The 27,606-nt window shown below is 34.7% G+C and overlaps 1 protein-coding gene across 2 annotated transcripts in view; it reads left to right on the forward strand.

The window, feature by feature from the left end:
* Positions 1-6,900: 6,900 nt before the first annotated feature.
* Positions 6,901-27,606, forward strand: part of LOC145301029 (NIPA-like protein 2) — a 122,362-nt gene continuing 101,656 nt past the window's right edge. For both annotated transcript variants that reach the window (XM_080144537.1, XM_080144539.1), the window contains exon 1: positions 6,901-7,339. In XM_080144537.1, coding sequence (XP_080000663.1) covers positions 7,034-7,339 — 306 coding nt within the window. In that variant the 5' untranslated portion in view covers positions 6,901-7,033. The remainder of the gene's footprint in view (positions 7,340-27,606) is intronic.

Here is a 27,606-nt window from a genome sequence, read left to right on the forward strand (position 1 = left end):
GGATTGGGCTCTATGCTCACCTGAGGACCCACAGAAGCCACAACGGAGGACAGTCTTACTCGGACACGAGTGACCGCCGATGATGATGATGATGATGAATGGCCACTCTAAATCTAAAACATACTCGTGTGTATAGATTCAATCAGTAGGAGAATGTGAATTTGACATACAGGGATTTCAGATTTAATTGGGGTTACTCAGTTATAAAAATGCTTTAAATTTGACTAGGGTTTTGATGTGGGCAGGGGATGTACTACATACGTTGCCCTCTTGCATATCCTCACTCCAGTGTCCATATATACTCAGAACTGTTGAATAAGTGTCCATATGTAACCAGCACAATTCAAAAAGTGTTTATTGTTCATATATAACCAGCACCATTGAAAAAGTGTCCATATATAACCAGCACCATTGAAAAAGTATCCATATATAACCATCACTGTTGAAAAGGTGCCCATATATAATAAGCACAATTGACAAAATGTCCATATATAACCATCACTGTTGAAAAGGCTCCGTATATAACCAGTACCATTGAAAAAATGTCCGTATATAACCAGCACCTTTGAAAAAGTGTCCATATATAACCTACACCATTGAATAAGTGTCCAGACCTGCAGTGAAATTCTAGAACCACAATGCGACATCAAAACTGACCATCATCATTGAAGAAGCAAGACAACTAGGCACTCAACATAAACGTTCTTGCAACGTAAGCGACCGAACCTAATCATTTATAATTGCCATTTCTGGCCAAATACAAATGGCTATTTTTACATCTAACTAAAGGCTTTCGTTTGTCATGCTTCTTCGCCCATTGTTATACATCGCCGTTGTGTCTAACAAGTTGCAAAGGCAGACACTATACGTCCTCTCCTGTAACATAACTATCATGTGCCTGTCTGTGTGTTTCTCACCTATGCGTAACTTTGATAAATACACATTGAATTATTTGTATTTATTTTATTTTATTTATTTATGTATTGTATTAATCGAACATTTATTGAAATAAAAAATGAAAATAAAGGAATACTAAACCAAACTTTAAAGAGTTGGATAAAAGAAATAGTTAATATAACAAATAAATGACAAAAGTCCATATTCCAAATTTCAAGATTTTAACTATCTTACAGTTTATTATTTTATTGACATACTTCACAGTACCTGTTTCATAGCGCAAAATTATTTATTTAATTATTATATCAATCAATTAATCTGTTCAGCTCTTAACTATCCAGGTGCTGTCAAGAATTGCGCATGTCAACGTACTTAAAGGAATAAATTGTAAGATGATCAACATCTTGAAATTTAGAATATAGACATTTGTTATTTATTTGTTATACGCTCTGTAATTACATTGAGCTTCATAAATTAAAGGATTGGTACAAATAAAAGGTGAAATTCAATTGAAGAAATATATTTCCACAAAAATATATAGTTAATATGATTATATTTGAATTTTTTTATTCTATGCATCCCGCCCAGGGCCGGATAAATGCCGCCAATTAGTAATAAAACAAACAAAAAAAAAAAAAGGAAAAGAAAAAAAAAGAAATTTTGCTCAAAAGTAAATATTTTCAAATCTTATTTTTTTCCTTCAAAAAAAAAAAAGAAAAAATATCTATGTAAAAATAAATAAATAAATAAAATACTTCAGGCAGTATTGTTTCTGTCAAATTACAACTTAAAAAAATTAGACTAACTCTCCAATATATATATATATATATGTGTGTGTGTGTGTGTGTGTGTGTGTGTGTGTGTGTGTGCGGCAAAAAGAAAGTCTGCACTTGTAATTTTTTCAAAAACTGCAAATTTAAGCTAAATTTAATGTAACTGTTTAAAGTGTTTTTGGAGTATTCTGCAGACAAATAAATTTAATTGTAATTTTTAATTTCTCTTTGTCATAATTTCTTTTCTTTCCCATATATAAAGTAGCGTCCAAAACTAAGGGACAAAATTTTAAAAGCTAATATTTGTTAGAAATAACAACTGTGAAAAGCTGAAATTTTGACAACTGGTAGCCGTTATCATCCATAATAACATACTAAAATTTGAATTATTTGCAAAGGATAGAAAAAAATTATAGCAATTATTCACTTATTTTCAAAATAGGAACGTCCAAAAGTAAGAGACGGTATCCCAATTATAGTACTAAAAAAACTTCAACCAGAACTAGCACCCATACTTACAAAACTGTTTAAACTTTTAATAATATTATTTGAACTTATTCCCTTTTTCCTTGTACCCATTTGTGAATTATTCCACAGAATTCTGCCTTTTGGATTACTTTGAACCATCTTCCATTAACGCGATTCCTTTGGATTTTACTTGTGGAAATGGAAATTTAATCAACTCTTTTGGATTTTACCGTTATTGGATATTTTACCCTTCACCAGACTATCCATTCACGTGAAATCACCTTTTTCTTCCTCCTATTCCCTCTGCTTCACTATTTTTTACTAAGTAAGATCTATGACTTACTTGTAGTTTCATTAAATACTTTTGCAAGCAAAATCCGATCCCACATTTTGCTAATTCCTATCCTCTGATGAGAAGGAAAATATTTCTTTGAAACTACGCAGATTAAGGACTATCCACTTATTTTGTGCTTCCTTTTTAAAATTAAATATGTTTTTAACTCTTTTTCAAAGTGTTTTAAACATGTTTTGTTAACCACTTGTTCTTATATATATATATATATATATATATATATATATATATATATATATATATATATATATATACTAGCAGAATACCCGTCGTTGACTGGGTTCAAAAACAGCCTACAGAAAATAGACTGTGATTGATGAAAGTATGATAGGTTATGAAAAGGAGGGGATTGTAAAGAGATAGGTTTTGATACTCAAAAATTTTACCCTAAGCAAAATATGATGAAAGTAAAGATAATATTCGAGAAAATATATTTTTTTATATCAACTTTGTTTCCATTCGTAGCCAAGGTGACCAACAAAATGATGTTTCCTTACAAAGAGAAAATGTTATATATATAATAATATAAATATACAAGAAATAAATGCCACCATAGTCAATAAAAATTACTTTTATGGTAGAAAAGTTCATTGGTTTGTATTTTTAAGTAGTTTGTAAAAAAAGATGCTTTTTTAATTCACGAACCGGTTTAAAAAAAAAGATCAAAATGGCAGCGACTTTGAAATGGAGAGCCCCGTTTTATATTTGAAGGAGGGGAACCTGAGCATTCTGTGTTAACAATTTAAGAGAATACCGTCAACGTAAGGAATATTTATAAACATATTATAATGTTTTCCGTTATTTTGTGCTTGAGGAATATTCGATTATGGCATGTGTAGTTTATATAAAAATTCATTTAAGTAGTTATCGCCTCAAATTTCGTTTTAATTTCGGTTCACTGAAATTATTTCAAGTAAAGAGCATTAAAAACTATTTAAAAAAAAACATGAACTGAACTTTTATTGACTATGGTAACATTTATTTCTTGTATATTTATTTTTTCGGGTAGTCGTTATTTGGCTTTTTTGCTAAACACTCTTACTAAATAATATCGATGAAATATCGAAAAACAAAGAAACAAAAAATGTTTGGAAAAATAATGAAGTTTTACTTACTTTAGTAAAATAATCCGAAACAGCAAACTGGGATATTAAAAAAGTAAACACGTAATTACTTTAGTTTTTCAGAGCAAAGAATCGATATAAATATAAATAAGAAGAAAATGGCGCCCTTTTCAAGCAGAACAGCTTCGATTCAGTTTTACAGTATTGAACGGTGTAGTATTGAGCCGTCGGATTCAGGATTGTACTATTGTAATGTAAAGAACACGCAGAAAGGGTTGTAATCAACTGAATTCCTTCTAGTACACTGACAAAAAAAAAGCTTAAACAGATATATAAATAAAAATAAAAAGGGTATGTAAATGTTTTTAAACAGACACGTAATCACGTGAGCAGGATTTTTTCCTTCTTTTGACACGATAACAAGTAACGTTCTTATTTTTTTTTTATTATTTATCTATTTATCTATTTTCGAAAGAGTGCCACGTGCAAGTGGAGAAGGAAAAAAACAGAGTTATGCAAAATTTTTGTCGAGAATTGTCTAAAGTTCCGACTTTTTTTTGTTTTGTTTTGGCTTTCACTTTAATAAGAACGTGAATTTATGAGGTGAATTTATTCGACACAATATGATTCAACTCAAAAAAATAAATAAAAGCTAACGTGAATTAAGATCAAAGTTAAGGTGTTATTGTGGACACTCACCCCTTTTAAAAAAACTTGTCAAACTTTGTGACATATTTACATTCTATGGAGGTCAGGCGCGAACGAACAACCAATAATTTTATTATACTATATTTCTTCAAACTGAAACATAATTATCAAAGTTTACTTACGCAAATAGATATGAAAAGTCTTTGTTAAAGTTTATGCCATATTTCCATGGAGTACAGGCGCGAACGCAGACCCTACAATTTTATTATACCATCCCTATTTAAGTTGAAACATACTTATCAAAGTGTTCTTGTGTACATCTATATGAAAAACCCTTGTAAACGTTTTTTTTTTTTCATTTTTTATTTCCATACTTTGGGGTCCATGCGCGAACGCAGACCCCACAATTTTTATGAACCACCGTCCTGCCAGATCAAACATACCCATTCCTGATCCTCGATACATCTTCTATCATAATATGTAATCATTTTTTTTAAAAACCATATAGGAGCCTATTCGTGACCACACACACACACACACACACACACACACACACACACACACACACACACACACACGTTCAGCTTTATATATATATATATATATATATATATATATATATATATATTTCGCCCCTTTAAGAAGCATATTTCTTTACATGATCACTCTAGATCGACATTTATAAATGTTCAATTTCACTTGAATATTGTTGCGACTGACGGTGGCCCTGAAATTGCAAATGGAGACAGAATTGAGATGAGGTTCGAATCCCGCGACCAGCAGCAAGCGTAACTTCCTGTACTGATGATTTGTGGAGGATGAAACACTACTGTTTGTGGGTATTACAAAACAATTATATATATATATATATATATATATATATATATATATATATATATATATATGTATATATATATATATATATATATATATATTCATATTGAATTGAATTGATTTTTTTCATTCCAAATTATTATTATTATTATTTTAAAGATAAAATTTTGAAGTTAAATTTAACGATGCTCATGTAATTATTATGGCATCCTTTGCTCATTAAATTAGTAATTGAATGAAATTATTTTAAAACTAAATTGCTAATCTCCTGAAGCGCCCCTACAGAATAATGCTGACAGGGTTACTCAGGCATTTTTTGTCGACTGGGGTGCACCTCTTCTTGTGCGGTGTATTATCAATCCCTATTTTTCAACCTTATGTCAGATCTTGATGGGTGTGTGGGGGGGGCTTGGGGAGATAAATACTAACTAATTGTTATTTTAATCTCTATTCATGAAATGATAGGATATGGATAGATTCCAAAACTTTCAACACATGAGGACAACCGTTTCGGCTAGTTTAAATGCTTTCAAATTCTTTTCAAATTCCGAAGGATCACAAAGTAACTAATTCATTTCCTTTTGAACAATCCGTTTGATTACGAAGAACCAAGTAGATTTCATTTCCTAATTTATTATTTTGAAGAAGATTTTAACAATTTCGTTTAATAGTAATGTATAGTATACTTCTTTTAGTCTGCCTATCTGTCTGTCCAATTTTTCCCGGAAACTACTGGTCCGATCTAGCTGAAATTTTGTACGGATCTTTGTTATGATAAGGTGCAGCAAACTATGCATTACGGTATCTGTCCATGTTCCGTTAGTGATTAATAGGGATTAGTATTTAATGCAAAAATGAACACAAGTTTAATCATATTCATCAATCAATTTTGCATAAAGCACTTATTCTAAATCAACGGGCTATAACTTTTGCCCGTTTTTAACAAATTAAAACCTTAGTAAAAAATAATATGTAACTTATGTAGAGACGGGTAACACACATACATAGATGAAGTGATTACACAATTTTATTGATATAGATATTTTAATCGTGTTGTCTATTGTCCTGCATAACAATAATGCAGACAGTCGCATTTTTACAGCAGTCAAAATCAGTTTCTTTTTTATACGATTGAGGAACGTCTTTTTTTCTATCTCATTTTTCTCAAAAACTGAAATATGCTGGATTTTTTTTTTTTTTTTAAATTTCTTTTACTTTTGATTCGTTAGAAAGACTTCGTTCATTCAGAATTTTGTGTTCTCCTCCCCCTATCCATCTGTCCGTCTATCTATCTATCTATCTATCTATCTATCTATCTATCTATCTATCTATCTATCTATCTATCTATCTATCTATCTCTCTTTCTTTGATCCGCGCCGCCGGCAAGGGATTAAAAAAAACGCACTCTTTCTCTCGGCAAGGAGCCGCGCACTGACTTGTAAACCAGCAGTTGCGCTCATAGCAGCTTTAACGGGGGGAAGGGGTAGTAGAGGCGGACAGACAATGAGTAGGAGGAGAAGAGATGAGAGGGAAGGAGAAAAAGAAAGAGAAAGGGAGTAGGAGGAGAGAAGAGGGAGAAAAAATAAGAAAGAAATGTGTGGAGATTGATGCACTCAATTTTTTACGGACATTTGTAGATCATGTCACACACAGTGTTTTCTTTCTTTTTAAAATTTCGTTATCTCTCGTTACTTCCGACGAGATTATAATATATATATATATATATATGAAAAAAAAAAAAGGATAGATATCTAACGAACGTTTAGCCATGTCGCCTCATCTTCCTTGTAGGTCAGTCCACCTCAACAGACACGGATTCGGCTTATTTTAATATTTTCCATAAAAACAGCGATTATTATTTTTTAAATTTAATTTAATTGAGCGTTTTTGTTTGTTTTTTTTTTAAATATTTTTCAAAAAAAAAAAGTCCGCGTTTGCGGTTCCCTTGGAGTGTACAGCAAAAAAAAAAAAAACAAAAAAAAAAACAACAAAAAAAGATGTCCTTTTTATCGACTAATAATCCATTTTCCCTACATCAGTCTGCATCCCGATTCTTTTCATCTTCATCCTCGGTGAGCAACAGCCTGATTGACACGTTAATTCGCCCTGATGAAGACGGCGGTGACTCGAAACCTCTCGCCGACAAAAGGATGATGCTGGTTACATCTGTCGCAGAAGGAGGCGAGGGTTCATCGTTTTTCAAACTGAGCGGACAAGATGTAACTTACCTGAATAATCACACTCTTTTCGTGTCGAGAAATTCTTCCGGTGATGATACGCAAGGTGAATCCCTCAGTTATCAGGTAAGACAAATGTAATTCACCCCCACCCCCTGTTCTTTTCCCTGGAAATGCCAACCAAAAAAATAAAATACAATAAAATAAATGAATAATAATAATCTTTAATTATTTCCTAATTATTTATTTTACATTAATTTTGTTTAAGAAAAAACGTGCTTGGTAATATAGAGTCAACAGATCGATTTTTGTAAAAAATTGTAATTTTAAACCAAAACAACAGTACTTACTTAATTGTTGTGTCGAAAATAGTAATATATCAAAAAATTACGAAAATTCATCGAATAAAACAACTACTATTGTGTTTTTAGTTTTAAAAAGTCTATCGCTATCAGCTAAAGTGATGAAAAGGGATAAATATATCCCCTGTATTCGCAATTTTCAAGGTGTTCACATCTAGGGAAAATAAGACCATTTCCCTAATTTTCCGTAAAAATTACTTTTAACTATAAATAATTTTCTACTCGATGAATTTTCGTAATTTTTGAATATGTCACTGTTTTCGGTAATATTATACAAACACCGTGACAGCGAATTAACCCTAACCCTAACCCTAACCCTAATCCTAACCCTAACCCTAACCCCCTAACCCTAACCCTAACCCTAACCCTAACGCTGTCACGGTGTTTGTATAATAATACCCTGTTTTCGACATGACAATTAAATAAGTACTGTTTTTACTTAAAACAACATATTTATAAAAAAACAACTGTCGACTCTATCGTAACAAGGCATAAAAAAAAAACAACAACAAAAAACAACAACAATGCTATCCTAAAAACTGACGACCATTTTTCATCTTGAAAAAATAAAAATAAAATAAAATAAATAACGAACTTGGAAATATATCCATATTTATTGATTTATTTATTTTTATTCTATATTTACCCTGACTTAAGAAAAACTGGAAAAATTGTTTAATTTATTCTTGGCTGAACTTACTGGTCATTGTTCAGTAATGGCATACAGAATACGGACCGTGCTGAAATAATAACATTATTATTTAGAAACCCATTCTTAACATGGGAGGGGAGGTCATTTTGTAACTTTTGTACTTTCACCTTACAATTTAATAAACGGAAGATACCGTAAAAATTGAATTTAAGTAGAAAATCTTATCTAAAAAAAAAAAAGAATAGCACGGACCGTAAACTGCAGAAGTGTCCGAGAATTTTTACTTTCATCTTTCTTTCTTTCTTTATTTTTTAATCTTAAAAAAATGCGACTTTTACTTATAAGCAACTAAATAGGATTTTGAAAGTTAAATTTGATTATTACAGTATCATTCGGTAAATTAATTTATTAATTGAACCCGAGTGTCAAGGTCGAGATCAATGACTTTATTCAGCAGCTTAAATGCTTTCCAATTCTTTTTAAAATCTAGAATAATCACGAGTAATCTTGCTTTTAGTAATAAATATTAAAATGGTTGACTTGTTTACAAATAGGCATTGCAGTATTATGGCGACTTTAATTCCATAATTGAATTATTTTTAATTCGATTTTTTTTTTTTTTTGCTCGTTTACGCTATGGCATTTTTAATTTCAATAAATCAATAACAATAAATATTAATAACAATAAATATTAACAATAAATCAATTAATAACGATAAAGGTGGACCTGAATAAGTGTCACCCCTCTATTTTTTTTCTGTTTTTTCTTTTCTTTTTTTTTTTGCAATTTTTTTCAGTGGATTATTATTGATTGGGCACTAATAAACCAGATTATTTAAAATAATAATAATAATAATAATAATAATAATAATAATAATAATAATAATAATAATAAATTGAAGTCATTATTTCGACATTTGAAAGGGGTGCTCACTTTTCAGTTACAACGTTATAGTAACTCGATCACCCATTTTGTAAACATGGAATTGCTTTTTTTTTTCTTTTTTTTTTTTGTACTTATGTACTTTTACTACCGTGCTGAAATAACGTCATTATTTCAAAAGCCGTTCTTAACATAGGGAGGGGTGGATGGTTTGTAACTATTCTGTGTTTCCACCAATTTAATAATAATAATAATAATAATAATAATAATAATAATAATAATAATAATAATAATAATAATAATAAAAAGATATCGTGAAACCTGAATTTAATCTTTAAAATAGCACGGTATCAAAAGTGCATAAGCACTCCCCCCTCCTTTTTCACCCTATTTTGTAAACAAAACACGAAAGTAGGGGTTTTCGAGTGTGCTGAAAACGAATATTACATTTAAAATTTCCGTAAACAAGTAATTTTTCGGATATTAATGTAATTCTTTGTTATAAGTGGTGTCCATATTTTTGCCGTGTGCGCTTGCGCGTACAACAATGGCCACAACTTATAACAAAGAATTACATTGCTTAATATCCGGAAAACTAGTTGTTTACGGAAAATTTAAATGTGATATTCGTTTTCGGTATCCCAAAAAACTCTACTTCTGTGTTTACAAAATAGATGGGGAAAATGGAGAAAAAAAACTCAATGCTTATACACTTTTGATACTGCGTTATTTTTAAATAGTTTTTTTTTTTCAGATTAAATTCAAGTTTCACGATATTTTTTTGTTTATTATTAAATTGTTCTGCGGAAGAACAGAATAGTTACAAAACACCCTCCCCTCTTCAGGTTAAGAACGGCTTTTGAAATAATAACGTTATTTCAGCAGCACGGTAGCAAAAATGAACAAGTATCGAAAACAAAAACAAAAACAAAAACAAAAAAACGGTAAATATAGCGACGCTACAACAGAACACCAACCACTCTAATTTGGTTCTATTAAAGTAATCAAGGTCGCTAACAATGAATCTGATAATCAAACCCGTCGCAAATTTACCGTTTACATGGTATTAATCCCCTGAACCCAGGGACTATTTTCAGCCATTTTTAAACGACGGTTGTTGAATGTGCCTTCGCGTAGCAAACTGCCTTTTCACATGGCGTACGAATCTTTCGTGGAACATTTAAAATTATATGTAAAAGAAAAAAAGCACTCCAAGTAGGGGGTTGAGGTGGATAATGTCGGAAAAATATTTTTTTTATTTTCATAACATGAAATTTTCAATTTTTTTTCATTAGCAAATTTACCGTTTGCATGGTATTAACCCCTGGGCCATATGACTATTTTCACTGCCTTCGTTAATGCTATGCGGTAGCGGTTCTTACTGAAATGTACGTTCGTGCGCGCACGCTCGTAGTCACGTGACGCTTCACAAGGTGCTTGAATACATCGCGGGTATTTGAAATTACAATAAATATTTTTCATAAAAAAAATAGTTTTCATCTCATTGAATAGTAAAAATAATGATCGGTTTACAAAAACATTTTTTATGCTTTTCGTTCTTTTTTTGGGAGGGGGGTGTATTCAATTATAGAACTTGTATGGTATGGGTGCTTTGCTTCTGCAGTTTAATTCACCGTTTTTTCCGCCGACATTAACCGAGCCGAAAAACCGTTTAATTTACCTCCTCTCTTGAGGCTTGCATTCACGAATATCCACGGCTTATTTAGATGATAGTAATTGTCTGTATTTTTATATTTTTTTTTATGAGGTGTTTTCATTTATTGAGATTGTCGGACTGACTTCCCCATCTTGGTTGTTATAGTCACAACGTTTCGGCCGTTTTGCCCTCCGGTGTTTTGTATCAAACTGGGGAACCGTTTGTTAAGAGTCTCGAACCCAACCCTTTATTATTATTACGGGGGTACCGTGTTCGGACTCCAGCTAGGCTCTGGGACATAGTTGCTGATTCTCTGTTTTGAATGTTACTTGTCACTGTAACAGGATTGAACTTTGATACAACGTCTAGGACCACTCGGCCATAAGTCACTAGGACAATTCTTAGTTGGTTTTTGTTAATGTTAAACCTATGTTGTTATTCAAGGTTTTCTCTCTCTATTCGAGGTGTCCAAATTGCATTCAGCTCTACGCTTGGTTTGCTCAGTAGGTTGTTATGTCCGAGCATGTGAGCTGTTTCTTTAAGTTTTCTCACTTTCCAGTGGGTCTCTCTGTTTATTATTTTTACTTCATCCATAGGTCCCCCCTCTTCATCCAGACATGGTTGGCTATACCCGATTTTTCCGTCTCCCCTTTAGTTACCGCTTTTCAGTGTTCTTCCACCCTTACTTTGAGGGGGCGGCATATTTCACCCTTGTAAACCTTTCTGCAACTGCATGGGATGGAGTATATGCAGTTCTTGGTCATGTTCTCCTCCATGCGGGGTTTCACTCATACCAGGTGTCGTCTGAGTGTTGACTCGCTCTTGAATACCGTCCTGATGTTGTAGGGGGCACATATTCTCTGAATCTTTTTGGAGATGCCTCGTATGTATGGTAGGCAGACCGTTGGTGGTTTTGGGTTTCATTCTCCTCTCTTATACTATTAACACGTCTGGTGGATAGTATGCTATCGGGGTAGTTGTTACGACGGAGGGTGTTCTTCAACCTGACCATTTCTTGGTGGTATGTAATGGTGTCACTACTTATTGTCCCTGCTCGATGTTGTAGGCAGCATGCGATTCCATGTTTGATACTGTACGGGTGATGGGAGTTGAAGTTAAGGTATTGTCCAATGAAAGTAGGCTTGCGATATACGGATGTCTTAAACCCATGCTCTGCGCGTGATATGAGTATATCAAGGAAGGCCAGTTATTTATCTTTTTCTTTCTCCATTGTGAACTGTATCGATGGTCTTATTGAGTTCACATGGTCTAGGAGAGCCTGGATGTCTTCCTGATGGGGCCAGAGTATGAAGGTGTCATCAACCACATGGTTGGCTTTAAAGGAGCTGAACCTAAGGCCATGTCTTCGAAGTATTCCATGTATATGTTCACCATCACTGGTGATAATGGTGAGCCCATAGCTAGCCCCTCCTCTTGTCGATATAGGTCAGTACCCATTCTGAAGTAGGTTGTTTCTATTCAGAATGTCATCATTTCCATTAAGTTTGGCAATGGTACACATGTGCGCTCTTCTATGGGAAGGTCCGCAGCTAGTTTGTCTTGAATTACTGCTAGTGCCTCACTAGTTGGGACTTTAGTGAACAGGCTAACCACATCTAGGCTTACCATTTGGTTTGTACTGATGGGTGCTCCCTTGATCAGTTCCGTGAAGTGGGCAGAATTCTTTACATGTGTTGCTGACTTGCCTGCTAATGGGTTTATTATATCCACAAGGTACCTGCTCAGTGGGTGGCATGCTGAGCCTCGGCAGCTCACTATGGGTCTGAGTGAAATATCGTCTTTGTGTATCTTGGGGAGACCGTACATATGTGGTGGCTTACTGTAATGCCGGACCAGCTGTCTATATCTCATTGGAGCGATGTATTCCTTGTTTTTGGTAAGGATTTGTAACAGCTTTCTTTTGGTTTTCAAAGTTGGGTCCTTCTTTATTTTACTGTAGCTACCATCTGCGATTAGGCCTGCCATTTTTTCAGAGTATTCCAACATGTCCATCACCACAGTATCATTGCCTTTGTCTGCTGGCAGAATTATACTGCTGTCACTCTGTAGGGTTCTTATAGCCAGCTTATCTTTCCGAGAGATGTTTGATTTAGGAGGTTTGGCTTTCTCGAGTACTTGTCTCACTTTCCATCTTATTTCATCACCTTGGGTTGATGGGATTCTCAAAGCTATATCTTCCATGTGTGTTATGATATCTAAGAATGGAATGCGTTTGGTTGTTGTTGCGAAGTTGAGACCTTTATTTAGTACTGCTTCCTCTGAGTGACTCAGTTGGCGGCTGCTAAGGTTGATGACAACTTTTACAGGTGAGCGGTGTTTTGATGTTACATTCCTCTGGTCTTTGAGCTTTGTGAGCTTCTTGATTTGGCGTTCTTTGACCTTCTCATATTCTTGTACAATTTATCCAGATCTGATTGGATTCTCACCCTGTCTTCCTCTTGAGTCACCTTGACGATGTTAAGGTGTCGGAGATTTCGTTCCTTAGTTTTTGTTTATTACAGCGGGTGTGTTGGATCCTTTGTCAAACGAGGGCATGCCCTGCCCTTTCCGTGACTCTATGTGCCTTCCTGGAATCCACTGTTGTTTGTAATGTCAACCCTGCTGGTATGAGTTTTAAGTCTCTGCATCTGTACAGGAAGGTTAGATGGTTAGCGAGTCTTGCCAGTTTCATATGACACTTTTCCAAGCGTCGCCATTCAATCTTAATGTCGGGTCCCTACCGATTGGATAGTAATTGTCTGTATTTTTGAGATGAGGTGTTTTCATTGATTGAGATTGTTGGACTGACTTCCTCATCTTGGTTGTTATAGTCACAACGTTTCGGCCGTTTTGCCCTCCGGCCTTCATCAGGTGTTTTGTATCGAACTGGGGAACCTAGCTGGAGTCCGAACACGGTACCCCCGTAATAATAATAAAGGGTTGGGTTTGAGAATCCTAACAAACGGTTCCCCAGTTCGATACAAAATACCTGATGAAGGCTGGAGAGCAAAACGGCCGAAACGTTGTGACTATAACAACCAAGATGAGGAAGTCAGTCCGACAATCTCCAAAAAATAATTTAGATGATGTTGAATCTTTTCTTCTAGCAAACACCCCGGATATCTTAGCCCTAACACTTTTCCATCCCTTCTGACCACTTTAACATGCCTGGTGATCTCCCACTTTGCTGTAAGGACTCAGACAGACATATGCATGGGCTTGGGGTCTATATTCGTAGCATCCTCCCTTTGACTAGAGAAACAAAACTAGAATCAGACGACCAAGCCTTTATGTGCTTTAGACTTGACATGCAACATAACATTAGCTACTTATATTTTCTCTACCGCTCTCCCTCGACCCAGGACTGTACCCTAATCAACCAAGTCTCTGACAGCATAGATATAGCACTCTCCCTCGATACTAGAGCACAATTACATGTATTTGGTTACTTCAATGTTCACCACAGTAATTGGCTTAGATTCTCTACTTACACAGACACAGCTGGTAGCACAACACATAGCTTCTCTATATCTCATTCTCTATCACAGACGGATACGTTTCCAGCATGTTTCCCAAATCAGCAAGATCAACATGCCTCACTTCTAGATCTATTTCTGACCACAGTTCCCGATGATTGTGTAATGAATGCCCATAGTCTACTTGGGAATGCTGATCATGCTGTGATAATGGTAGAAATCACCCTAAATTCTCGACCCAAAACTGAAGAGCCATTGTTCAAAACGACAAAGTATTATAAGAAGGCTGACTATCTGATCCAGATTGGGATTCGATCGTTTACTTGAAACATTTGCTTAAAGTAAAGATCAGATGCGATTGGAGGAGGTTGCCTCGAGTGGATTTCAATAGGAAGTAGGTGCATAATACCAGTTTATGCATCTGTCGAAGAGCCAGGTTTGAATTCGTACTCCCACCGTAAATCATGGCACACGTGGTCCTGAGTGCTTCGGAACCCACCCTGCTAGATTAGCTTAGACCTTTAAAAAGACTCTTGGTTTGGTGCTACAAATGAGATCCTCTTCGTGTTTTCTTTTTGGGGGGTTAGAGAACCTCCAAGTCTGCCTAATCCATGCATCCTTTTCTTTTTTTGTCCCCGATCTTTCCCTCATTCGGAGATAACCTTCCACCCACACTTTTCCTCCCTAATTTTTTCCTCTCCCTCAGTAAATCACCCCAATCCCAATAAGAGACCGTCCTGCTTGATTTCGGTTCCCGAACAGTGGGTGAGCTACTATTTAGATTAGGACCAGGAGGCACCATACTAATATACCCCAATAAGCATTTCATTTGTTTCAATCTTTTTTTTTGGGGGGGGGGTCTTAGATTTTCCCCACTTCATTCCATGAACTTTTTACAATATGGAACTTTTACACCATCAAATTCAAAGACTTTTTGTTTTTGTTTATATATATTAAAATAAAAAAAAATTAAATAAATAAATAAAATGTATATACATGCACGCACATAGACAATTTTTACAAAAACGCTTGGTGAATTTAAGTAGGTTAAACTCCACGGTGTGTAAATGATGCCAATTAAGAGTAATTTCACAAGTTGTATAAACAATGGAAAGACGCTGCACCCATCCCCTCCTCCAATTTTTATAGGGCTTAATGCCTAGGTTTCTTGTTTGTGATTTTTTCTTTTTATTGTTTTTCAATCTTAGATTGTAAATTTTTACCGGCAATGAACTATCTATAAACAGGCTCAAAGTGTAGTATCTATTCTGAGGCTGCCCTTCACTTTTTTCACTTCACTTTTTTGGTCTCGGTTAGTGGAGGAGAAATTCTTCATGACTGATACATTTTTTTAATTTTTGTTACTAACCAGAGTGCCTCTTTTTGAGGAGCTGGTTTCCCTCCCCCACCATTAAAAACCGACAGTGTATCTAACTCTGTCCTCGTGGGGAGGCAAGTAAACAAACTAAAACAAAACCTCCAAAATTGTTTTTTTCCGGGCAGTGCAGTAGTCCAAAGAGAAGTCTGCTCCTAGTCAAATTTTCATTATTTCAGCTGTTTGTAAACTTTCCAATCGGATTTTTTAAAACTTTCCAATCGGATTATATGCATCGTCACGCTGGACTTATTTTGGAATACATTATGTCTAAAGAACTATTTTGCATTTTGGATCAATTCTAGAGGAGTTTCATTCAAGCTGAAATATTATGCGCTGTTTGTTTTTATATTAGTTTTTTACATATCCAATATTTTTTCATTTTTTATTTGGCAATTTATAACTACAATAAATTGCGGTTTCACTAAATGCCTTAACTAGCAAATTCTAGCATTGCTACAAATATAATTTGCTGATTTCTTTATGTCCTCTGATGAGAAGAATAATAAGAATAGCATTCTTTGAAACTCCGCGGAATAAGGACTTTGTAAATTGTTTTTTGGAGTATTCAGTCGAACAATAAATTTTGATTGTAAAGTTCAACTTACAGTTTTAATTTTCTTTCTCTTATAATAAGCTCTACTCTCTATTGCGTATTGAGCTTTTTTTAATTCGGTTGGGATTACATTTCCTATATATAAATACTGTTATTTATATTAGTTTGAAGTTTACCATTGCGTATATCAGGTAAACAAAATACGACTTTCTTGGCCTTCGGGACAAGATCAAAGTGTAGTATCTGTTCCGGCAAATGCTGCACTTAAGATAATTTGTACCAGTCGATGGAGGGGAAACCCTCTATACTGGGACAATTATTATTTTTGGTAACCAGAGTGACCCCTTTTAGGGGAGCTGGTTTTTACCTCACATTAAAAACGGCCTTGTGCCTAATTTGCTCAGTGGGGGAGCAAATAAATACCATCAGGTAAACAAAATACTACATCCCTTTGTTTTCATTAATATATATATATATATATATATATATATATATATATATATATATATATATATATATATATATATATATATATATGTATGTATAGAGGGGGGTTAAAATGTCTCCACTCCAGGTAAATACAGCCATTTTAAAATAAAATGTGAAATTTATTCCACGTTTTAATTCATCTCGAAAAATAAAACATTTTCGTTTAACTAACACTCGCGGTAATAATTCTAATATACTTTTATTTTTCTTTCTTCGACGAAAACAAAATATATTTGTTTACGATTGAAGAAATAAAAATCAGGTATAATTTTTTTTCTCCTCTTTCTTAAACGATTTTAAGATTTAATCTTTTTTAGAGAGAAAAAAATCGCAGCGACATTAAGAGCCGCGTTTGTGTGTGTGCGCGTGCGTGTGTGTGTGTTTTGAGAGAGAGAGGGAGGATCAAGTCTAGAATTGAAGAAACTATCTTATTTTCTTTTTCGAGAGAAAAAGATTACATTAAAAAAAATGGAGGTAGGGTAAAAAGATCTTGATGTAAAAATCCAAAATCTCTTTTTATTCTTCGATTTGTTGAACGATTTTAAAAGAATTTTTTTGTGAGTTGATCGTAGCTGTTGTTCGGTGTTCATCACGAGGTTTTGCGTACAAAGAAAACAAAAGAGCGAAAGAGAAAACAAGTCCTCGTTGTATGATCTTTCGTCTCGCTTTGACGTTGAATGGTTTATTTGTTAACGAGACGGCCCGTGACCCGTTGGGTTCATATTTGTTATATGTAATTATGTCTTTACATGGAAGTTTCACAAAGTTTAGAATACATTGTGATCTCATAATACACCTCTCTGTCTCTCTTACTCTCTTCCCCCTTTATTTCTTTCTTCTCCTTTTTGGTTCACTCCCCTTTCTATCACTTTCTCCTCTTTACTCCTCCGTTCTACTCCCTTATATCTGACTGTACACTGTGACAAGCCAGCAAGATAACTTTTAATAGTATATAGTCCAGAAATGGAAGATTTACATCCAATCTCTTGCATCATTCTACCTCTCCAGAAAGTATCTCACCTCTGATGCTGTTTTCTATTTGCATAAAAATCAAATATGTTCTGAGAGTACTGTTCCCACATCTGGGGAGCTGTCAAACAGAGCACCACACCATTTCTGTCTTTAAAGAGTGCAACGCTGGTGGCATTAATTCGAAGAGAATTATTGATTAAGGTCTCTGTTTATCTCTCTTCTGACCTAGACTACGTAATGTAATAGGGAGAGAACTGCCTCACCCATCTAAAACTAAGCTTCTATTATTTCACCACCAACGCTCGGATCTTCATTTTGCCCCAGTTGAAATGAATGGCCTTCTTCATGAAGAAGTGCCTGATTTGATAAGCTTCTAGAACCAACCTAAATGAAAGATATATTAAATCTGTTGCTCACGTCACTGAACAAAATGGTTGAATCATTCTATCACTCCAGAAAATATTTCATGTCTAATGCAATCCTCTACCTATATAAGAGTTAAATACGTTCTAAGGTTGAGTACTGCTGCCACATCTGGGAATGTGTTGCTCAGAACACTCGTTCCTGAACAAGATACAAAACTGACTTCGAAATCTAGTGGGAGATGTCCTCTTCTCTTCCCTACAAGGGATGCTGCTACTCTTTCTCTACTCTATCGTTATTTTCATACTAAGAGCTCGACTGAGCTCCAATCTCTGATTCTCATCTGTAAAACATTCACAGCAAAAACTTGTTTAGCTACAACAATTATAAATACTTTTCCTCTGTGTATCTAAAACTGAACGAAATTTCCATGAGCAAAGTTTCTCTCCAAGAACTGGATTTTCCCTGCATTAACATGAGTTTGTGTCACGAAGAGACAGTAAATAGATATAAGAAAAGAAAAAAAAGTTTCCCTGACAATGCCGTGTTAACCATTAACAACAATACTCAACTCAAGTAATTGTCCCTTCTTGTGTGAAGAGTAAGTCATTGAATGGATACCATAACCGACTATAACTGGCCTTGTATCTGTACTCAATGCAATCTTATAAAATCCACATGTTGGGTTTGTAAAGAGACTAGCAGGGAGACCCGACGTTGTCCAGGATTGAATGACAAGCAACAAATGTTCTACACTTCCAATATTTTTATTGTCATTGAAATCAGTGAAATAGCGCATTGATCAATTACATCAATCAGTTGCTTAAAGAAGGAGGAAGCTTACATTTGAGGTGCTGAATGTCATAACTCGGTAAGCGCCACAAACACTGTTAAAGTTTCGCAACTTTCAAAATGCAAATCTGAACCATGAAAAATATTCATGTGAGGTTTTCTTTATTTTGTAGATTAAAACATCAGCTTCTTTGTTAGCATACTTTTGTGTAAGAAAAGCAAGGCATTTTGGAAGAGAAAAGCATTAAAGCATTTTTTTTTTCCTTTTCCATGACAACAATGAACCATGCAGTAGTTAACATTGTGCTCACATTCAGTGTTATACCAAACCTACTTTACGGCATAAGCAGCTGATATTTTGACAAAAAGTAGTTAACTGGATGTACTTTCACGCAAACCCATAATAAATATTTTTGTTGGTTGTTTTAGTTTTACGGCATATCAACCCTTTTCAGATTATTTAATGCCAAATCCAGTTATTTTGAAAAAGAAACTTTTTAATAGAATATATTTGTTGTTTTCAAGTCGGTTTCTATTTAACCCATAGTTGGAACACTCACAGGTACTACCACTCCGGGTCAGAGTGGACCTGGGAGCAATGGTAATTAAAGGGTGGCTCCACACTCCTTAAAAGCCCGCAAGCTGGGGCCTCACCACTGGATATAGTTTAAGGTCATATCCAGGACCAATAAATATTTTTACGATAAAAAAACAGAACAACAGTAATGTAATAAAACGAACTACTGTTGTCGAGAGCATCACCAAAACAAACACACGTTTTATTGTTGCAAAAAGAGTTTTTTTTTTTTCATTTTCACTCTAAACAAGATATAGTGCCACTTTGATGTAGGGCGCATAAGTTGTAGGAATACTATGTAGGGAGTTGAACAGCAAACTGTCTGTTCACATTACACTTGAACTTCTGCATGCCAGTACAGTTGAGAAAACAGGAACCCAGAATGGATTCTAGCAGTTCTGGGGACGAAACTATTAGAGTAGAAGGCCTTCTTACATCTAGGGATCTCTACTGTGTAGGGGTGGAATTTTGCTGATTGTTGGGTTTATTAGGGGTATTAATGTTGAGGGGTACAAGTGCTTGTAGTTCGTCAGAGCATCCATCATTGTAGAACAGGCAGAGGGATGCAACATTTCGTCGATGGGACAAAGGTTGAAACTTGGATGACAGTTCAGGACCTATCAGGTTGGCGACTCTCTTTTGAACCCTGTCCAGGTGTGAGAGATTTTTAGCAGATGCACCAGCCCAAATGTGACAACAATACTCCATACATGGGCGAATGGTGGCCTTGTAGAGGTACAGAATACATTCAGGCATAAGTAGCTTTCTAGCACGGTAGAGAGAGCCCACCTTCTTAGTAGTGGCCCTGGCAATGCTCTCAGTGTATCTGTTCACACTCATGTTCCCTGTGAACGTTAAGTTGAGGAGTTTGAAAGAAATACTTTCAGGTAATGTATCTTTAGCCATAGCTATTGATGGTTGAAAAGGTTTCTTGTTTTATTATTGAAGGAAACAAGTTTAGTCTTGGCAGCATTGAATGTGACCATCCATTTTTGTCCCTATTCCACTACAGATTTGAGGTCTTCCTCTAGTGTTTCTGCCAATAAAATTATTATTAAAACACTGGAGAGTAAAACTTTTACTCTTATAGAATAATGAAATAAATAAAAGAAATAATGATAAACAGCAAATTTACTGAGTTAAGACACTGATTCTGTGAGCCAGGTGACCGCCAATAACACTGCAGGCGACATCGAATGTACACAAAGACCCATTATCGACCTCATAGCCTGAGAAACAGCACTGTCGCTGGTTGCTTTCCAAGTTTCAAAAATTGGGAGAGGATAATGCTAAAACCTAAGAGATGTTTCATTGTAAAATTGATATAAACACCTTATACAATGAGCGGGTGGACTGCGGTGGTGGGTATACTGTGCACTAGTTGATTTTTATTCATGCTCCGATCTGAATTCGACCATAACTACTCCTGTATGGGTTATAGGAGGCTATGGAGAATAAAATGATATACTAACTTGATATTTGGCCACGATGGTGCTTACCGAATTATTACATTCAGCACCTTATTTCTCCCTGGCAGTAACTTAGTCCACAATATATTGTAGTCTACATTGCACTGTAGAGAATCTGTTATTGATTTTATGAAATTGTGTTTATATAATGACTTGAATTAAAGTTTAAAATGCAAAAGTCAATTACAATGGTTCAATTGTGCTCTAGATAGAAACATTAATTTCAAATGCACCCCCTCTTATCAAAGAACGTATTGTTGATTTTATATACCGAGCTCTTTCGTTTGTGCGGTTAGAAAACTTCTAAAATGCACTTGTGATGTTAGGCTATATAAAAGTGTTAACTTTGGTCAAAATTGGAATGTTCCTTTGTTAATCGGATTTCTTCGGTTATCGATTTTCTTATACAAAACCTGTCTAAGAACACAAAAGTACATTTGTGTGAAATTTCAAAAATATTGGCACAGCTGTTTAAGAGTCCATAGGAAACGAACTCGTACACATGCACACACAGAGTTAAAGTGCTTTTTTTTATATAAATAGAGACATGGGACCTCATTGTGTAACTCTATTGATATCTTAAGCTATCTGTTTCTTTTTTTTCCAGTTAGGCTGACTATTACATCCCTTTCACATTTAGTTCTATGATGATTTATACTCCTATAAATCTGTATTTTTTTTTTGTGTATGTGTATTTATATTCATATTAAAAACCCTTTTTTCTATTTATTTAAAAATAAAATACAACTTTGTTATATATGGGTCATGGAATTGCATTCATCTGCAAAAGATCTAGCTAATTTGCATATTCTACAGGGTGACCTAAAAAAACGGGCCCAACTCTAATTAGGCCCCGTTTCTTAGTGTTTTGTCCGAATGAAATGAAACTTTGGTCATAACTAGTTTATTATATTCAAAACATCACATTAAAACACTAAGGTCTTTAGCCTTTTTTTCTCCGTTCTACAACATATGTTCTAGATGGCCTCCATTTAGCTTTTTTTTTGGGGGGGGGGGTCACCCTGTATTAAACATTCATTTTAATTAATTCTCTTTTAGTTTTTTTTCGGTTTTCTTATGGGATGATCATCTTTGTATAATTATATTCATGCAGATAGCATACATAATTTATACTTGCGTAATATTTGCATAAAAAGGTTATAGTAAACACAAACCTCTTTCTATATATATTTATGTATGTGTATATATATATTGTTTTATATTTGAGTTTTAGCCTGGGGAAAATTGGTACAAAAGAGTGAAAATTAAAAAAATGAAATTTGCCAGGTAAAGGTTGAACGCCGGCATTACGAATATGTATGCATAATGTAATAGCTATTGGTTTATGTTTTAATTTTTAGCCTTGCAGCAAACGTGTCTTCATAGCTCAATCATTAACGACAGAGGCAAAAATAAATTGTAAGCTAAATGTTTAGGTTTCGCTTCTCTGTGGTGATGCACGAGACATTTTTTTAAACTTTTTAAATCATTACTATACATTGTGTCCAATATCATCTATATATATAAATATTTCGATATATATATATATATATAAATATATATATATATATATATATATAAAAGGCAAAATGTGTGTGACCATTTTGGTATGTCTCGCAAAGGCTTCTTTCGCACATGCTCCCGGGTTCGTTACGATCGCTTACAACAGTTTATATAGGTCCTATATAATAATATCTAGGATTTAGGAAAGCGCGTAGCGTATAGATTTATTTTACATCGACTTTTACAAAACTATTGCTATTTTGGCTTCTCGCGCGTTGATTGGGCTTTTTCGTATAAAAAGCGAAACTAATTCAAAGTTAACAACGAACAACGTTCTCTGCATCGCGCCGGGAAACGTCCAGAAGCAATCAGCTTTGATCAATGTGTGGAGAAAGTCCTCTTATATCAGACAGTTGCTAATCAGTCCGGAAAATGGGGAGCTGGTTTCCCCCTCCCCAACATATGTTGGGGAAAAAAACCAGTCAAACCCAAGTTAACTGTTCTATTCGACCTCAATAATTAGGTCAAATAGAAGCAGCAGAGTTAACTTTTATTGCTGCCACCTGTCAATAGTTAAATAAATAAATTCAAACATGTTCCTTGGTATGTTGTGGTGGCCCAGTGGTTAGCGTCGCACAGTTTTTTTTTTAACACTTTAATTTCCAACTTTGCCTCAAGGGTTCGATCCTCATACTCACCTACCAAAACTTTTTTTTTTATTTTAACCCCCCCCCCCCGGAGTTTGGATTTACCCAAAACCATACACACCTCAAAACACCCGGGTATCGCCGGGTATCGCCGGGTATCGTCGGGTACCTCCCGCTAGTCTATATATATAAAAGGCAAAATGTGTGTGTTGGTGTGTGTGTGTGTGTCTTGCAAAAACTTTCGACACAGGTGACGGATTTTCACCAGATAGGTATCATTTTGAAGCCCCACCCTTCGGACGACAAATATCGAAAAATTGGTTAAAAACATAAATTCATTCACCCTCAACGGGCCACTTTTCTATAGGGAGGGATAGCAAAAAGTCGTTCCTTCATGACAATCTAGCCAAATACGCATGCGCAAAAGACGTTGTTCCTTTAATTAGTTTAAATATTATAAAAAGCAACCTAAATTCGCTCACGCGGTCATGGCACAATAGTCAAAGTGGCAGTTCTGTTATCTTGAGATTGTAGGTTTGATCTGAGGTATCAGATTTTTTTTTTTTTTTTTTTCGATTTTTAAAGTTTTAATATTGAGACAGGGTTATTTATGCCATTTTTTCGTTTTTTTCTTTTTTCCATCACGTTCGCTGTTTTTGTTTTTACGATTTTTTTAAAGAAGTTTTAACATCGTTTGCTTACATGTTCGTTTCTTTTTCTATCAGGTTTGCTGGGTTTTTTTTGGTTTTTTTTCCACATTTTTTAAATAATATTTAAACAGGGCTATTACGTTCGCTTATTTTTAGTTTACATTTTTTTTTTTAGATTTACCCCCCCCCCCCACACACATACATCTCCAAACACCCGGGCAACGCCGGGCACCCCCGCTAGTATAATAATAAATACGAAATCTGCATTAATCAAAATGTCATATTTAAGCGTATTTTACGATCGGGCAATACTGGGCGCCCTGCTAGTATTGTAATAAAAGTGGTGAAAGTGCTGAAGTCTGACAGCATGTGTGATTAAAATTTGAACCTCGAATTAATCCTATGAGGTTTACTTGACCAAGTAACATGAAGGCAGACAACTGAAAGAGTTAAAGATGCGATTTACACGGAAATATTTGTTGTGTCTCTTTGTAACGATTTATCTGTTTGTTATTCATGTATGTATAATCATGTACATTGCACTTCTACAAAGACGCGTGCTGCTAAATAAATATATACTCTTGCTTGTTTCGGCCGTTTGACAATCAAACACAGAGACGGTTTCATAACAAAACTGTTATTTATTTAATTATTATTTTGCCTGTTAGTGGTTGTCGGATGTATTGAACAAACGTGAAAGGTGAAGTGGGGGTTGACGAGATAATGATATAACGATCCTGCATCTCTCTCCATCTCTCACTCTCTGTGTTTGTTTTTTTGTTTTTTGTTTTTTTTTTTTGTTTGTTCATCGAACCTTTTGCTTTTATTGACAAATTCTTCCTTTGCTCCATCAGAGATCAATATATGTGAACAAGTCCGACATGATATTTTCTTTGTTACATCAGAGGTCAATATGCGTGTTAAAGTCCAACGTTGTATTTTCTTTGTTCTCTGCTGACCTGGAATTTGTATGTGTGCACGATCTCCAAGTTCCTTTATCCAACATAATGAAGCTGATACGAACAATTATTTTTTTTCAACTCTTTTTCACTCCAAATAAGGCCTATTGCCAGTTAGAACGTAAAGGGCTACTATTTTAGATCATATCTAATAGGGGAATGTAGGGAGTTGAGCATTGAGATGTTTGTTCGCATTATATTAAAACGTCTACAGTTTAGTAGTCAGAGAAGCAGGTAACGGGGTGGTGATTCCAAAGTATAGCAGTCCGAGGGAAGAAAACGTTGTATGAGAAATAGGATACTCCTTCTTTTTTTTAGCAGCCTGGATGCAATGTTTAGATGGCTTGAAGGATGAGTTGACCAGAAGGCCAAGATCTTTTGTCTTTTTCACCCATATGAACAGAACAGTGTCATCACCGAAATTAAGAACCGAGTCTGAAGGAGAACCCACTATGGCATCTTTATCGGCATTGAGGTTAATTTATTGTCACAGATATAAACCCTTTATGCCTTTATATGAATCTGATATAATCAAAAATTCTTCTGATGATGACATTACTTGATCTTGAGGCATTAAGTGATTAGGAATATCAATTAACGAGGCAAATATCAGCAGCATTCATTGCAACATCTATTTGTTTTTTGTGTGTCTTGATATTCATATTAAAAACCATTTTTTCTATTTTTTTAAAAAGAAAATACAACTTTGTTATATATGGGTCGTGGAATTGCATTCATCTGCAAAAGATCTAGCTAATTTGCATATTCTATTAAACATTCATTTTAATTAATTCCCTATTAGTTTTTTTTTTCGGTTTTCTTATGGGATGATCATCTTTATATAATATTCATGCAGATATTCTACATGATTTATACTTGCGTAATACTTGTGTAAAAAGGTTATAGTAAACACAAATCTCTTTCTATATATATTTAGGTATGTGTATATATATTTAAAATATTTTTCCTACCAAACTCCTCCTAGAGTTTTTGGTATACAGACATGAAACTTAATATACAGGGTATTTGAACACATGCGAAACTTTATATTTGGGTTTTAGCCGGGAAAAATCGGTGCAAAAGTGAAAATTAAAAAATTAAATTTGCCAGGTGAAGGTCAAACGATCGTATTACGAATATGAATGCATAACGTAATAGTTATTGGTTCATGTTTTAATTTTTAGCCTTGCAGCAACCATATCTTTATAATTCAGGCATTAACATCAAAAGAAAGAGTAAATTGTAAGGTAAACATTTTGGTTTCGATTCTCGGTGGTAGCGCACGAGTCATTTTTATTTTAACTTTTTAAATCATTACTATATATTGGGTCCGATATAATCTATCTATATATCTATAAAAGTGAACGTATCTGTGTGTTTGTGTGTTTGTCTGTGTGTGTGTCTGTCTGTGTACATTTCCCTACGCAATAACTCTGTCAACTTTTAGTCTACAGACTCGAAATTTGCTATACAGGGTACTGAGATTTGGGAAAATCTATGTGATCGGTTTTCGGCCAGAAATTTGGCTGTTAAGGGGTCAAAGTTCAACGATTTGCCCTTTGAGAACTCTACCAAACTCCTCCGACAATTTTTGGTCTACACACTTGAAATTTTAGATATAGGTACCTTGGACATGGATCTAAATTAATAATTTGATTTGAGCCCAAAACAATAAATTTTAAGAGGTCATAATAGGGGTCGAAGTGTAAAAAATTGACCGTTTTTTTTTGTTGTGTTTTTTTTTGCTTAGCATTCGCTTCACCTACAAATACCCGGGCAACGCCGGGCACCCATGCTAGTATATCTATAAAAGTGAACGTGTCTGTGTGTCTGTCTGTGTACATTTCCCTACGCAATAACTCTGTCAACTTTTAGTCTACAGACTCGAAATTTGCTATACAGGGTACTGAGATTTGGGAAAATCTATGTGATCGGTTTTCGGCCAGAAATTTGGCTGTTAAGGGGTCAAAGTTCAACGATTTGCCCTTTGAGAACTCTACCAAACACCTCCGACAATTGTAGGTCTATACACTTGAAATTTTAGATATAGGTACCTTGGACATGGATCTAACTTAATAACTTGATTTGAGCCCAAAACAATAAATTTTAAGAGGTCATAATAGGGGTCAAAGTTGAAAAAATTGACCGTTTTTTTTGTTGTTGTGTTTTTTTTTTGCTTAGCCTTCACCTCCAAACACCCGGGCAACGCCGGGCACCCATGCTAGTATATCTATAAAAGTGAACGTGTCTGTGTGTCTGTCTGTGTACATTTCCCTACGCAATAACTCTGTCAATTTTTAGTCTAAATACTCGAAATTTGCTATATAGAGTACTGAGATTTGGGAAAATCTGTGATCGGTTTTCGGCCAGAAATTTGGCTGTTAAGAGGTCAAAGTTCAACGATTTGACCTTTGAGAACTCTACCAAACTCCTCCGACAATTTTTGGTCCACACACTTGAAATTTTAGATATAGGTACCTGAGACATGGATCTAACTTAATAACTTGATTTGAGCCCAAAACAGTAAATGTTAAGAGGTCATAATAGGGGTCAAAGTTAAAAAAAATAACCGTTTTTTTTTTGTTGTATTTTTTTTTTGCTCAGCATTCACCTCAAAACATCCGGGCAATGCCGGGCACCCATGCTAGTATAATAATAAATACAAAATCTGCATTAATGAAAAGATCAGATTTAAGCGTATTTTACGACCGGGTAATGCCAGGCGAACTGCGAGTTATCAATAAAATTAAGAATTAATTAGGATTTGCGACAAATTATTTTAAAATATCTATTTATATATAAATGTATGTGTGTGTGTGTGTGTGTGTGTGTGTGTGTGTGTGTGTGTGTGTGTGTGTGAGTTAGGACTCTGAAATGGCTGGGCCGAGTTTTATAAAATTTCACATAAATATACTATATGTGTCTTGGAGTCTTCTTAGATATGTTTTGTATTGGAATGCCACTGAGAATTATCGAAAATTATTAATCAATCATCGAAAAATTTGATTAAA

Source organism: Euprymna scolopes, chromosome 2 (assembly GCF_053919585.1).
Source record: "Euprymna scolopes isolate OS-2025 chromosome 2, ASM5391958v1, whole genome shotgun sequence".
In the NCBI taxonomy this organism is placed as follows: Eukaryota; Metazoa; Mollusca; class Cephalopoda; order Sepiida; family Sepiolidae; genus Euprymna; species Euprymna scolopes.